This window comes from Anopheles funestus, chromosome 2RL (assembly GCF_943734845.2).
Source record: "Anopheles funestus chromosome 2RL, idAnoFuneDA-416_04, whole genome shotgun sequence".
Lineage (NCBI taxonomy): Eukaryota > Metazoa > Arthropoda > Insecta > Diptera > Culicidae > Anopheles > Anopheles funestus.
Window position 1 is genome coordinate 37,157,703 of NC_064598.1, and position 12,329 is coordinate 37,170,031.

At 41.4% G+C, this 12,329-nt stretch overlaps 2 protein-coding genes across 5 annotated transcripts; both read right to left on the reverse strand.

The window, feature by feature from the left end:
- Positions 1-810: 810 nt before the first annotated feature.
- On the reverse strand, positions 811-4,105 carry LOC125761065 (odorant receptor 22c-like). 3 transcript variants are annotated; one of them, XM_049421859.1, is made up of 3 exons: positions 1,513-3,570; positions 1,354-1,452; positions 811-1,288 (listed from the first exon to the last, which is right to left on the reverse strand). In XM_049421859.1, the coding sequence occupies exons 1-3, from the start codon at positions 1,801-1,803 to the stop codon at positions 878-880; spliced, it is 801 nt and encodes a 266-aa protein (XP_049277816.1). In that variant the 5' UTR covers positions 1,804-3,570; the 3' UTR covers positions 811-877. The 3 variants fall into 3 exon arrangements, with proteins under 3 accessions (XP_049277816.1, XP_049277815.1, XP_049277817.1); XM_049421860.1 differs by having other exon boundaries at positions 927-1,068; positions 1,136-1,288; positions 1,354-4,105; XM_049421858.1 differs by having other exon boundaries at positions 1,354-3,569.
- Positions 4,106-7,728: 3,623 nt separating this feature from the next.
- Positions 7,729-10,118, reverse strand: LOC125761060 (odorant receptor 22c-like). 2 transcript variants are annotated; one of them, XM_049421854.1, is made up of 3 exons: positions 9,751-10,118; positions 9,135-9,678; positions 7,729-9,068 (listed from the first exon to the last, which is right to left on the reverse strand). In XM_049421854.1, the coding sequence occupies exons 1-3, from the start codon at positions 9,858-9,860 to the stop codon at positions 8,658-8,660; spliced, it is 1,065 nt and encodes a 354-aa protein (XP_049277811.1). In that variant the 5' UTR covers positions 9,861-10,118; the 3' UTR covers positions 7,729-8,657. The 2 variants fall into 2 exon arrangements, with proteins under 2 accessions (XP_049277811.1, XP_049277810.1); XM_049421853.1 differs by having other exon boundaries at positions 7,729-9,678.
- Positions 10,119-12,329: the final 2,211 nt, after the last annotated feature.

Genomic DNA, 12,329 nt, shown 5'->3' on the forward strand with positions numbered 1-12,329 from the left:
AAATCGTCTGCCGACAGCGTGGCAAACCAGGGGCAATGATCGGATATGTGCAGAACTCAATTTTCTAGCTGAATTGATCCAATTGCAAGCTAATCTTGTTAAGTGTTTGTACCATATGTTACACTCAGTACCTTGAACGGGGTGCGATATATGTCGCACAGAAGGCCACAATCGGAAAAAGGGTTACTCGTAGTGTAAAATGTCATCCAAAAAGACAGCGAGTTGTTGTTACACATTCGATTAACAACATTCATGCATTTCCACACACTTTCATTCGTATTTTACGGCTGCTAACAATAACCACAAATGAAAAGACTTGCCTGCAAAGGCTTGGTTTGAATGGGTTGAAGCGAAAGTATATTTTAAGTGGTTCTGTACAATGAGCGAAAAGCTAAAAACCATGCATGAGTGTGATTCAAATACTAGGCACAATGTTTAAGCTGGCGTACAAGCGATGAATAGGGGGACCCTATTCGTGACCAGAAGGATCTTGGTGGTTCATTCGCATGACCGCCGTCTTACGGGATGGCAGTTCAAGATGAAAGCACCTACTGTAAAAGGGTACGTACGCGCGCTTTTAGTTCTAGCAATTAACATCTTTTATTAGACACATTAAGCTTGCCGTAATTAACTTGCTCTACTGCCACGCGAGTAACGATGGTGGGCACCTGTCGTCGTACCTGACAAGTCGTCATGTTTTCGGTGCAAGTGCATCTTGAACGCAGCGTCATCGTTGTGATGTCGTAAAATGCGCACCAAACCTGGAAAGGTACACTTGGGGTGGGTTTTCTAAGACGTTTTTTGTTGTTGATAACATCTTAGCAAAGGTACAGTGACGGTGACCTAATTATACTAATGATATAGATTTTCCGATTCTTTACAAGTGCGAATGTTTGTGGGTACAAGCCACAAGGGCGAAGAACAAAAGTTGACCTCGTACTGCAAAAAAAAGTTGAGGATTATTTATAGCCCATGAATATTGATGAAATTTGAAAACGCTGGTTGTTTGGTGTGGAATTACAAGAAGGATTTCATTAAGGTAATGTATGAAGAAGCTGTACGAACGATCTGGAATGGAAGGGAAAACATGTGGAAACATCGCAACGGTTCGCACCATCATGATCATGTTACTCACTGTCGAAAAGCTGGCCAAGGATGTTTCGAAGAATGGCACGTCAACGTTAGATCCGTATTGAGCTCTAATCATCATCATTTGAATAAGATGACGAGTGTTGCGGTCGAATCGATACCAAGGGAAATCGTACGCCATCGTTTGTACGGAATCGCTCTGAAATATATGGTAAAGATTTGATCAAACAGTGCATCGAGAAATTAGAAGCTTGCATGCTGTACCGAATAGGAGATGACCGTACCACTGTACGAGTAAAAATACAGAACCGTGAGTACAGACATCGTGTAAGGAATGTAGATGAGTTTATAGATTCCTTCGACCTGTAGCGAATACAACTCATGTGTCAAAGAAAGTCCCTTTAGAATTAGGTACATACTTACTGCAAATACTGCAACACAAACAACACATAGCATGATAGATGCGAAGATGTAAACGATTAAAATGTTAGGCGTAAAGGCACTGCGAGTGTCTGCCACCAAATCAATGATATCTTCGTGTCGTTTACAGATGCGCCTTAGTTCGAGATTTACACGTCGAGTTTCGGAAGCGGAGCTCTTCACGGAGTTATTGTCGAGTGTCGCTGAAATAGCTTCCATTTCCAACTTGATGGCCTGAAACTGACCGGAAATGTACAGGCAGATCCCGGTGAACAGTGTAACATCGCCCAACATCGAGGTAACGGTAGAAATTGAGGCATAATTAAGAAATATGGTTGATAATGTAAACAAGACCGGATCTTGCGAATCAAATGGTAGCCTGTGGAAAAAAGCTGTTTATATTATTTGATTATACGTTAGACGGTAATGCGTCTCTGTGCTTACAATAGTTTAAATGGTAGAAGCTTTGGGAGAGGATATTGACCTTGAAACCAACTGTAGGCCATGATGATGTACGGTATAATACCGTATGATACGGCGGTACCGACACTTGCATACAACATATATTTCGTAAACTGTTGTCCGAGTAACATTAACCGTGTAGTACCACTATTTTCACGTGGATGCTGATCTGCTCAGTAGAATAAAGATCATAAGCAAACGATTTATGAACATTTGGTGTTTGGTGATAGTTTTTTTGTTCACTTTGTCTTGAAATATGCAAACACTAATGGAGTAATGTGATTTGGTTCTCCAAATCACAAGATCTTGGGACAAGCTTGAGGTAAGGAAGCCAACAACGCCGTAGAAAATTTACTTACTTTGAATGATGTTGCTGATCCTGTTAAGAACGTTCACGATTTTTTGCTTGTTGCTTAGCATGAAACTCATGCGTAAGAATCCGGAGAGACGAGATGCGGTTGGACAAATGCTTTCGATAGCTTCATTTAAGCGACCATTCCGGTAAGAGTAGACACCATAGAGTGATTCACCCGCAATGCACACCGCAAGCGTTAGTAGATTAATGGCGGCAAGAGCCTTCATATACCAAGGACGTCCTAAACGATCTGACGGCCAGCATCCGAAGATAAGCAGAATCATACGCTGTAGTTTAAAGATTTTCCATTTCGACGGTACGGTCACATCATCTTGATCAGAGTTGGAGAATGGAATCACTTTAGTAACCATTGTTCACTTGAAAGCAACTATAGCTTAAGATGGACAACTAGTAACTGATTGGTCTTTTTAATGCAATGGATAAATGGAATGCATGTTCAGTGACTATGAATAAATAAACTTAAGTTGATTACTAATTCAAATCGAATAAAAATTATACACTTCCTTGGGAGTGTATACGGCTGCACAGGGATCAATACTGAATGCGATCGTTACGTTTGCTTTCTCTTTTTTAGGGTAAATGCGATTGCAATTAAGCATGTATTTTATGAATAAAAAAAGTAATAACGTAGTGAAAAAACAGAGGAGAGTAATTTTATCTAACCAAACTGAATATAAAAAAAACTTCACAACCGCAATTTATTTTGTTGCTTTTATAGTTTAGTTTCACCCAGGCCATTATTGTAACCAGTTCTGGCATCGCTGACTAAACTTTCGTGGGCACATTATCTTTGTTGAATCAGACTCAGATCACGGACTTCATTGCATCAGCCGAGGCAGGAAACATTGGAGCCTTCTTATCCAATATTGTAGAATCAGCTTCAATAATTCCAGCTTATCTAACCTAACTAGAGCGCTCACTGAGGTGGGCGTTTGAAGTTGCTAAATAAAGAAACCATAACTAAGCTACTAGCTGGTTAGTCCTATTCTTGCTACACTTACACACACTTTACCGCAGCAAACAAAAACAAAAACGTTTGCAAGAAAAGGCTCACACAAATGGGGTAAAACATCTCGGAAAGTTCAATATTTGTACAGTTGTTACCAGTGACGCACTGGTAAGGAGGGGCACAGCTCGTGCACTACAGAACCACTGCCAAAACAGGCATTTAGTTCTTTCGATGGAAATTGTGACACATTGATGTGGTTAACTGAAGGCGTATGCGCGTCGTTTGCTTGAATTGCACTATGCCTCAAATTAAATTGTGCACTGCAAGCGGGATCTATCAATCATCAGCATTCATCAATCATTAGTTAGTGCGTTCGAGTGGTTCGTTTTGTAAAATGGCATGTAGCGCGACGAAGGGCGTAATTGTTGGGCCCAAGATTAATGGCAATTTAACGAACAAGAGTGGGACTTTTGAAAGAATACACTGATATTTTTTGTGGTAAATGTTCGATGCACGATAATGCGGCATGTTAATGAGTATTAGATTGATCGGTTCTATGGTTGGTTTGCTGTGATAAGGAAACAAAAGCGTGTCTAAATTCAAAGTTAAATATTCATGAGTATGAGGAATTTTCATCTTACCAAAATTGTTAATAAATGATAAGGATGTGTGTTGTTGCAATATTAACCTCATACCTACCTCTTATCCCAACACAGGGTTGAGAAAGAAGAAATCAGCTGTAAGATATTTAAATTATAATACATGTTTTTATGTAATATCCATGTCAAAAAAACTTGTTGATTAGTGGTAGCATCATGAAACTACTACAGCTCAGCTTCGGTCTACCAGCTTTGGGGATTCACTGTTCCTTGCATATGACCAGTACCTCGGACACTGACATGATATAAGATTCCGCAACAGGAGAAGCTGATTGGGAGAGAAGATTAGCTATTTGAGGGGCGGCCCGGTGGTGCATGTGATAAACGGCGCCAGTCCACACGACCGGACCGGGTTCAAATCCCATCCGGACCGTCTCCCCGTAGCAAGGACTGACTATCCGGCTACGTGGTAAAAAGAAGTCTAGTAAGCCAGAAATGGACGGCGTAACGACCTGTAAGGTCGTTAAAGCCAAGAAGAGAGAGATTAGCTAATTACAACATGAATAGACGAATACCGCAGTGCTTTTCAGGTATCACTTGAATATCCACTTTTACGCACCTTTGGTTCCACCTTTGCCTCATTCTTTTTTTTACTATCTCTTACGCAAACAACTATAATCTTAACATCAACAGCGAGATTGTGATGACAACTGCAGTTACACTTTATTGAATCACATGGGATAACTAAATACTATATAGTTTACTCAATAGTTTACTCAATAGTTTACTCACCATTTCACAGTTTTTCGCAAGCTTGACGATGAGCCAATCCACACGAGCGTCGAATCTAAACTTATCGTCGAGTAAGTCCTCCAAGTAATAAACTTGATGGACTCTATCCAAACTAATGACGATGGAAGGAAGGCAGTCGAATGCACTCACATGCATTACCATGTATCAAGTTTTTTTTAAATGTCTAATGCAAGCTATCTGTATTTCAACTATCCATCTAAAGAGTTTAAATCGAGGTTTAATAGATAGTTAGCTTGTTTGACTTTTTTATGCGAGATGAACATAACTGTATAATCGGCAAATAGACAAATAGATTCCTTCATCAAACTGCAGGCTTGTTGCAGGGATATTGATAAAAATAAATGACGTTTGTTGTGAAAAGGGTTGAGAGTGACTTAAGATGTATACTTTTAGCTAAATGTTTGATATTGAAGTTTGATATAAGTTGGTTATAGCAGCTGTTAATTATTGCTCGGGTGCAAGATAATTAATTTCTCGACTACGGCTATACTTCGCCATTTCGAATTCTTCACTGTATACACAGATATATACGGTAGTTGCGTTGTATAGTATGGTGTCATAGCAAGTAAACAACTTTGCATAACCAACCAACTGCTCCTAAGCATCATTTTCTTGCATTAGAGCGAAATTAGTGCGTGCGGATGAAGTGAAGGTCTGGATGTTGATTAATTCATTCTCCCGATCAACCCGACGAGGGTTCATAATTAATCAAAGGCAATCCGATTTTAATCATGCGACATGAAGACACGAGAATTTCCATAGCGAACTGAGTGTATTGTGCATGATTGGGAAGATGGACAGTGCGCGTGCAGAGGACGCGATTAGCTGGTAGGACACAGTGACGATATTTTATTACCCATGTGGGTGCTCACAGTACGCTCACGGTCAATAGCACCTTCTTCGTTACTTGACAACTCACCACCGAGAGAGAGAGAGAGAGAGAGAGAGAGAGAGAGAGAGAGAGAGAGAGAGAGAGAGAGAGAGAGAGAGAGAGAGAGAGAGAGAGAGAGAAACAAGGACTCCTGGAAGTTAGTTAGATAAAGCGATTGGCTGGATATACTCGGACCCAATTCTATAACCACCACACCTGGCGGAGTGAGTCGGTATGGTTGACTTGGGTAATTGAAACAGAACATTGGACAGTAGTAAAAACTTATGTCCACACACGTTAAAGCAACCAGAGCTATTCGGGCTATCGCCGACTTCATGGTGGCCATTGGTAGGTTTGGTCCACATCCGATTGCAAAAGTAACTCAGTTTTTACGCATTGAACTTCACTTCAATTTCGACATAATTTGTTGCACAAGAAATGAACGAGCGGCGAGGATGTTGTGCAAATGTAAGAATACACTGAGCAGTAACGGTGTGCTCAATAATCCACCAACAGCAGCTAGCCCGTTGTGGGTGGTTAAGATGCAAACGAAAGAAACAAAAAAAAACTCGTTCATAATGGTGAATGAATAGCCGAAGATTTGTGACACGATGCAAAGCGCTAGTGTCACCGTCGCAACAAAAGAACACGCCACTTTTCGCACCATTTGAGTGTAAAGGAAAATGTGCTACATTGGGTCTGAAGGGTGAGAACGGCAATAGAAGCCACATACGGTGGAAGCCGTACACGAGCGATGATTTTATTCTCGCCCCACTTTGTCCCTGTAACAGAGTCACCGAAGGTGGAAAGTTTAGTTGACTTTGGGAAGTAGGCAAAAGAAAAGCTTTGGAAAATCGGTGACGCGTGTCGCAGATATATGATTCTCATTAGCGATCATACGTTCACGGTTGTGGTATGTTTTTCTCACCACGCTGCCACTCGATGACGAATTGGTTTGGTTGCTGTTTTACCCCCTTCTGCTACATTACTGAATAACTTATGCTATTGGACGTTTTTTGTTTGCGGCAGATGGAAAGTTTGCTTGATTAATGCTGGGAAGAGATGAAGGATGTCCGTTGATACCACGAACCAGTGACCAGAAGGTGATGAAATTGATGTATATTTTTTTGCGAAGTCTCGTCGATGATTTTGTTAGGGGAACCATACTGTCGAACGGAAAGTTACATATAACAATATTAACGGAAACAGATTGAAAAACTTGAAATACACTGAGCTGTTGCTAATGTTCTTTTAGAGAAAATCCTTCAAGGATTGACCAAATCTCGGAAGTATTTCTTATTGCAAAATGCATTTTAAGTGGTTATCAGCAATATTACGAGTATAAATGAGTTTGTGTGGATCTATATTAGCTGTCAACATTAATTTATTTTACCTTAGTGCAATCTGGGACCACTGTCATTTTGAAGCGTCATCAATAGACGTTCTTTTCCACTTGCTAACATTTTAATGTAGTGTAAACATCATTATTTTTGTGAGCCCCAGGAATGACACAATTATTAACAAAAAAAGGGCTTTTATCTGCTTCTTCTTGCTTTTTTAATACAATAAGTAAGCTATTATACAACCCAGTGGTGTATGTGATAAACGGCGCAGGTCCGCACGGCAGGGCCGCGGATCAAACCCCATTCGGACCGTCTCCCCGTAGCAAGGACTGACTATCCGGCTACGTGGTCAAAATAAGTCTCGTAAAGCAGAAATGACCGGCATTAGATGTCGTTACGCCAAGAAGAAGAAGAAGTAAGTAATTTATTATAAAAATAATGAATAGTGAAAAAATAATACTTGTCTTCCAATAAAACGAAAGCATGCTATTCCTTAGTTTTGATTCGAACTTACGGATGAAAAAATAATACAAAGTTTGCTGCAACTTAAGTGCAGCCTGTCTGTGTTTATTATTGACCCGAACTGATTAACTTCATTCCAATATCATTACATACATTCAATTCGCAACTGCAGTATACTTCTTTTACCAGTGGAAGGGTGTTTATGTTATGAGTCTACTTCAAAGCAGCAAATTAACTTTTCTTAGCTTGTTTCCAAGAAAATAAGTCCAAGAAAACTCAACACAAGAAAATAAGATAAAAGGGGAAAATGCCGGATCAGAGAGGAAGAAAACTTCTGCTACAGCCGAAATACAAACGATGGAAACGTTTGTACGATAACAAGGAAATCGCCTGCCGACAGCGTGGCAAACCAGGGGCAATGATCGGATATGTGCAGAACTCAATTTTCTAGCTGAATTGATCCAATTGCAAGTTAATCTGGTTAAGTGTTTGTACCATATGTTACACTCAGTACCTTGAACGGGGTGCGATATATGTCGCACAGAAGGCCACAATCGGAAAAAGGGTTACTCGTAGTGTAAAATGTCATCCAAAAAGACAGCGAGTTGTTGTTACACATTCGATTAACAACATTCATGCATTTCCACACACTTTCATTCGTATTTTACGGCTGCTAACAATAACCACAAATGAAAAGACTTGCCTGCAAAGGCTTGGTTTGAATGGGTTGAAGCGAAAGTATATTTTAAGTGGTTCTGTACAATGAGCGAAAAGCTAAAAACCATGCATGAGTGTGATTCAAATACTAGGCACAATGTTTAAGCTGGCGTACATGCAATGAATAGGGGGACCCTATTCGTGACCAGAAGGATCCTGGTGGTTCATTCGCATGACCGCCGTCTTACGGGATGGCAGTTCAAGATGAAAGCACCTACTGTAAAAGGGTACGTACGCGCGCTTTTAGTTCTAGCAATTAACATCTTTTATTAGACACATTAAGCTTGCCGTAATTAACTTGCTCTACTGCCACGCGAGTAACGATGGTGGGCACCTGTCGTCGTACCTGACAAGTCGTCATGTTTTCAGTGCAAGTGCATCTTGAACGCAGCGTCATCGTTGTGATGTCGTAAAATGCGCACCAAACCTGGAAAGGTACACTTGGGGTGGGTTTTCTAAGACGAACGGCACGGCGGTTTTTTGTTGTTGATAACATCATAGCAAAAGTACAGTGACGGTGACCTAATTATACTAATGATATAGATTTTCCGATTCTTTACAAGTGTGAATATTTGTGGGTAAATGCCACAGGGGCGAAGATTAAAGGTTGACCTCGTACTGCAAAAAAAAGTTGAGGATTATTTATAGCCCATGAATATTGATGAAATTTGAAAACGCCGGTTGTTTGGTGTGGAATTACAAGAAGGATTTCATTAAGGTAATGTATGAAGAAGCTGTACGAACGATCTGGAATGGAAGGGAAAACATGTGGAAACATCGCAACGGTTCGCACCATCATGATCATGTTACTCACTGTCGAAAAGCTGGCCAAGGATGTTTCGAAGAATGGTACGTCAACGTTAGATCCGTATTGAGCTCTAATCATCATCATTTGAATAAGATGACGAGTGTTGCGGTCGAATCGATACCAAGGGAAATCGTACGCCACCGTTTGTACGGCTTCACTCTGGAAGATGAAACATTGGATTAAGAAAATGAGTTCTTTTAAAAGCTTTGCCAGCCTAGCAAGTACCGAGTCGCGGATGATTGTGCCACTGTACGAGTACAAAAACAGTAAGGTTAACTCGGCAAATGCGTATGGTAAGTAGGTGAGCTTATAGATTCCTTCTACCTGTACAACAAGGGAAGGGTAAACATTCAAATCGTAATGAGCGTATGCAAACCTGTGCTTTTCACTAACCACCAGCAATGCTATGCAAACGATGCACATGATGATGGCTGTGGCCGTGTATACAAGCAAAACGTTTGGCATAAAAGCACGACGTACTTCCGCTACTAAGTCAATAATCTCTTGATGTCGCTTGCTGATACGCCGCAGTTCCTTATTTATGCGTTGCGTTTTGCTAAAAGATTCCTTCAACGACCTATCATCATGTGTCACTGAGAGAGCTTCCACTTCCAGCCGGATTGCTTGAAACTGACCAGAAAGGTAGAGACAAATGCCAGCGAATAGTGCATCACTGCCCGATTGTGAGGTTATGGTAGGAGCGGAGGCGTAGTTTAAAAATATTGTTGTTAGTACAAAGTAGAAAGAGTTTTGTGAATCAAACGGCAATCTGCGAAAGGTATGAGCGAGTTAGAGTAAGTTTTTGGGGGAAAGTTTGGACAATCGGAATGATCGTACTTACGCTAACTTGAATGGCAACAGTTTTACTAGAGGTTTCTGTCCCTGGGACCAATTATAGGCCATGATGAAGAAAGGTGTCACTCCGTAAAGACAGGCGGCAAAAAACATCATCAGAAACAAGTAGAAAGTAAACTGTTGTCCCAGTTTGGTCAAACGTTTCGTTACCTCCTTTTCACGTGGATGTTTGTCTGAAGTGTATAAAATGTATTAATAAACAGCACAATAGATCGCAAAACCGTTGTAATGCAACTGGCATGTAATTTGGGATTTTTTTCTGAGGTGAAATATCACTAAATTAAAAAAAAGAAATACAGCGCACCCAAGCACATGTTGCGCGAAGTACAAAGTGATGTGTTAGATTGTTCCACCCGGTAACATACCTGCTAACATCTGTCTGATGTTATTCAGCACTTGTTCAATTTTTTCTTCATTAATCAGATAGAATACCATTCGCAAAAAACCCGAAATACGAGCCACTGTTGGGCAAATGCTTTCGATAGTTTCACTAAGATCACCTTCCCAGTAGGCATAGAGTCCGTGAAGAAATTCGCCCACCATACAAAGGGCGAGCGTTAGAAGGTTGATGGCAATGAGCACCTTCATATACCAACGGCGCACCAAATGATCCGCAGGCCAAAGTCCGAAGATGAGCAGAATTGTACGCTGGAGTTTGAAGATGTTCCAATTTTTCGTATCCCGAAAGTCGGAAACCGGAGCTACGTTGGACAGCATGGTTATGTTCGAGTGAAAACACGCGTATGATCTGGCGTCAGCCACATTCATTCGATTTATATGGGACGACTTTCCTTAGCAACGGTTAATGTTGTTAACCATGGCCAGTTTCAAAACATAGGCATTCATGGGAAAAGCTGTCATTGCTGCAATTTGTGCGCTTTGAGTGACTCGCCCTGTGACATGTCGATAGACACTGATTAATCCTGATGAACCATTGTGAAAAATTTAAAACGATCCTTCCAATGGCCCACAGTCTACGTTTCTAACAGGTACCGCACCGAAATGCTGAACAACCACTAATAACAACTTACACGTTAATGTGTTATGCCGCTTTATCAAATCATACCAGCAAACCTGTACCGATGAGAAACTTTGTATGTAAATGTCTTCCCACCGTGCCTAATGGTGGGAAGCAATTTAATTGATTCGAGCGCTTTACACCGAAACCACAAAACTGCTGACTAATAAATGCGAACACTTTCCAACTGCTGGATCGTACCAAACACGCTCCCCAGTTTCATTTCGCCGACATCGGTGTGTCACGGGCGGTTCAAGAATTTGAGCTTCTTACCACACGCCAGCTAAAATTTGCCGGAAAGCCGCTTTCATGCGTACTTTGTGGTAAAGCATTCGTTGTTTCACTACCTTCGTGGTGCTGGTGGCAGTAGGTGTCACCTACACGGTGGCAAGCGGTCGTTTTCACCACAAATAGGACCGTTTAATCGATTCCTGAGGTTTCCGTGGTCTAGACCACCAGGATTCGACTTAATGAACGCGGGGTCGACAATTTATGCACACACGAAATTCCTTCATCAAAACACGTCGCGATTATATTACATGGTAAAATTCATCGACAAAACGACATCTTAAGAAAGGGACGCAAATGAAGAAGCGGTATATTGTGGAGTATGCGAATATTGGCGTTTCTTTTTGTACTCAGCTTCCGCTTTGTTGTTCGCGGCAATGTGGAAGTCGGCGTGTGGTAAATTTAATTTATCAACACATTTATTTAACCCTGCCAGCTTTTGCTACATTCACCTGGGTCGACTAAATGGTAGCGGCGGTAGCAAGCCCATTGCTCCGTTCATCAGCCATCGGATTAACCTGGGAGCTAGGCGCACGTCGTAACTGGTCTCTTAGTACGTATAGCCGTAAGCCTTATACTTCCATTGATACAATATTCATCGAAGTTCATCAACACGCAGCACGGTGGTCGCGTCGTTCATTTGCTTTCCTTGTGAAAACCTTCCGACGAAACATACTCCCTGGTGCCGTATGGAAACCTGTGCGGCAAACCACACAGCACACCCTGTTGCCTGATGGGCAAGTTTTGCAAATTTCCCTCACGGCAACGGTCAGCACACGGTGGTAGCACGACAATGGTGGATGGGCTGCTTTCTGCTCTGTTTACTACTTCAATTAATCAATTGCTCAATCAGATGTAAATTAATAGCTGGAAAATGGTACAACCGCGATTGGTGGTGGGTGTTGAACATTGTCCTCCTTCTTACCGACAGTGATGCTGCTGGTACGGGGACAAACACGTCTTTTCATCCATTTTCCACTAGCACGATATCCGTACCGGCTGTATGGTGGCAACGTATCGGTTCGTGGGTAAGTTATGAGCCATGGTAATGTGGATTTCTAATTGAATTCACATCTCACTGTCGATTGACGCTTGGAATTAATTATTGTTGATGCGCTGAAATGTAGCGTCCGCTAAAGGTAAGCGGAGGTGGAATGGTATCCGTTTGTAGTGGAAACTACCGGAAGCAATATATTGTGTGAGGTATTTGGAATGGTTGAATAGATTTTGCTATGAAATGGTTTGAAGGTTTAACATGG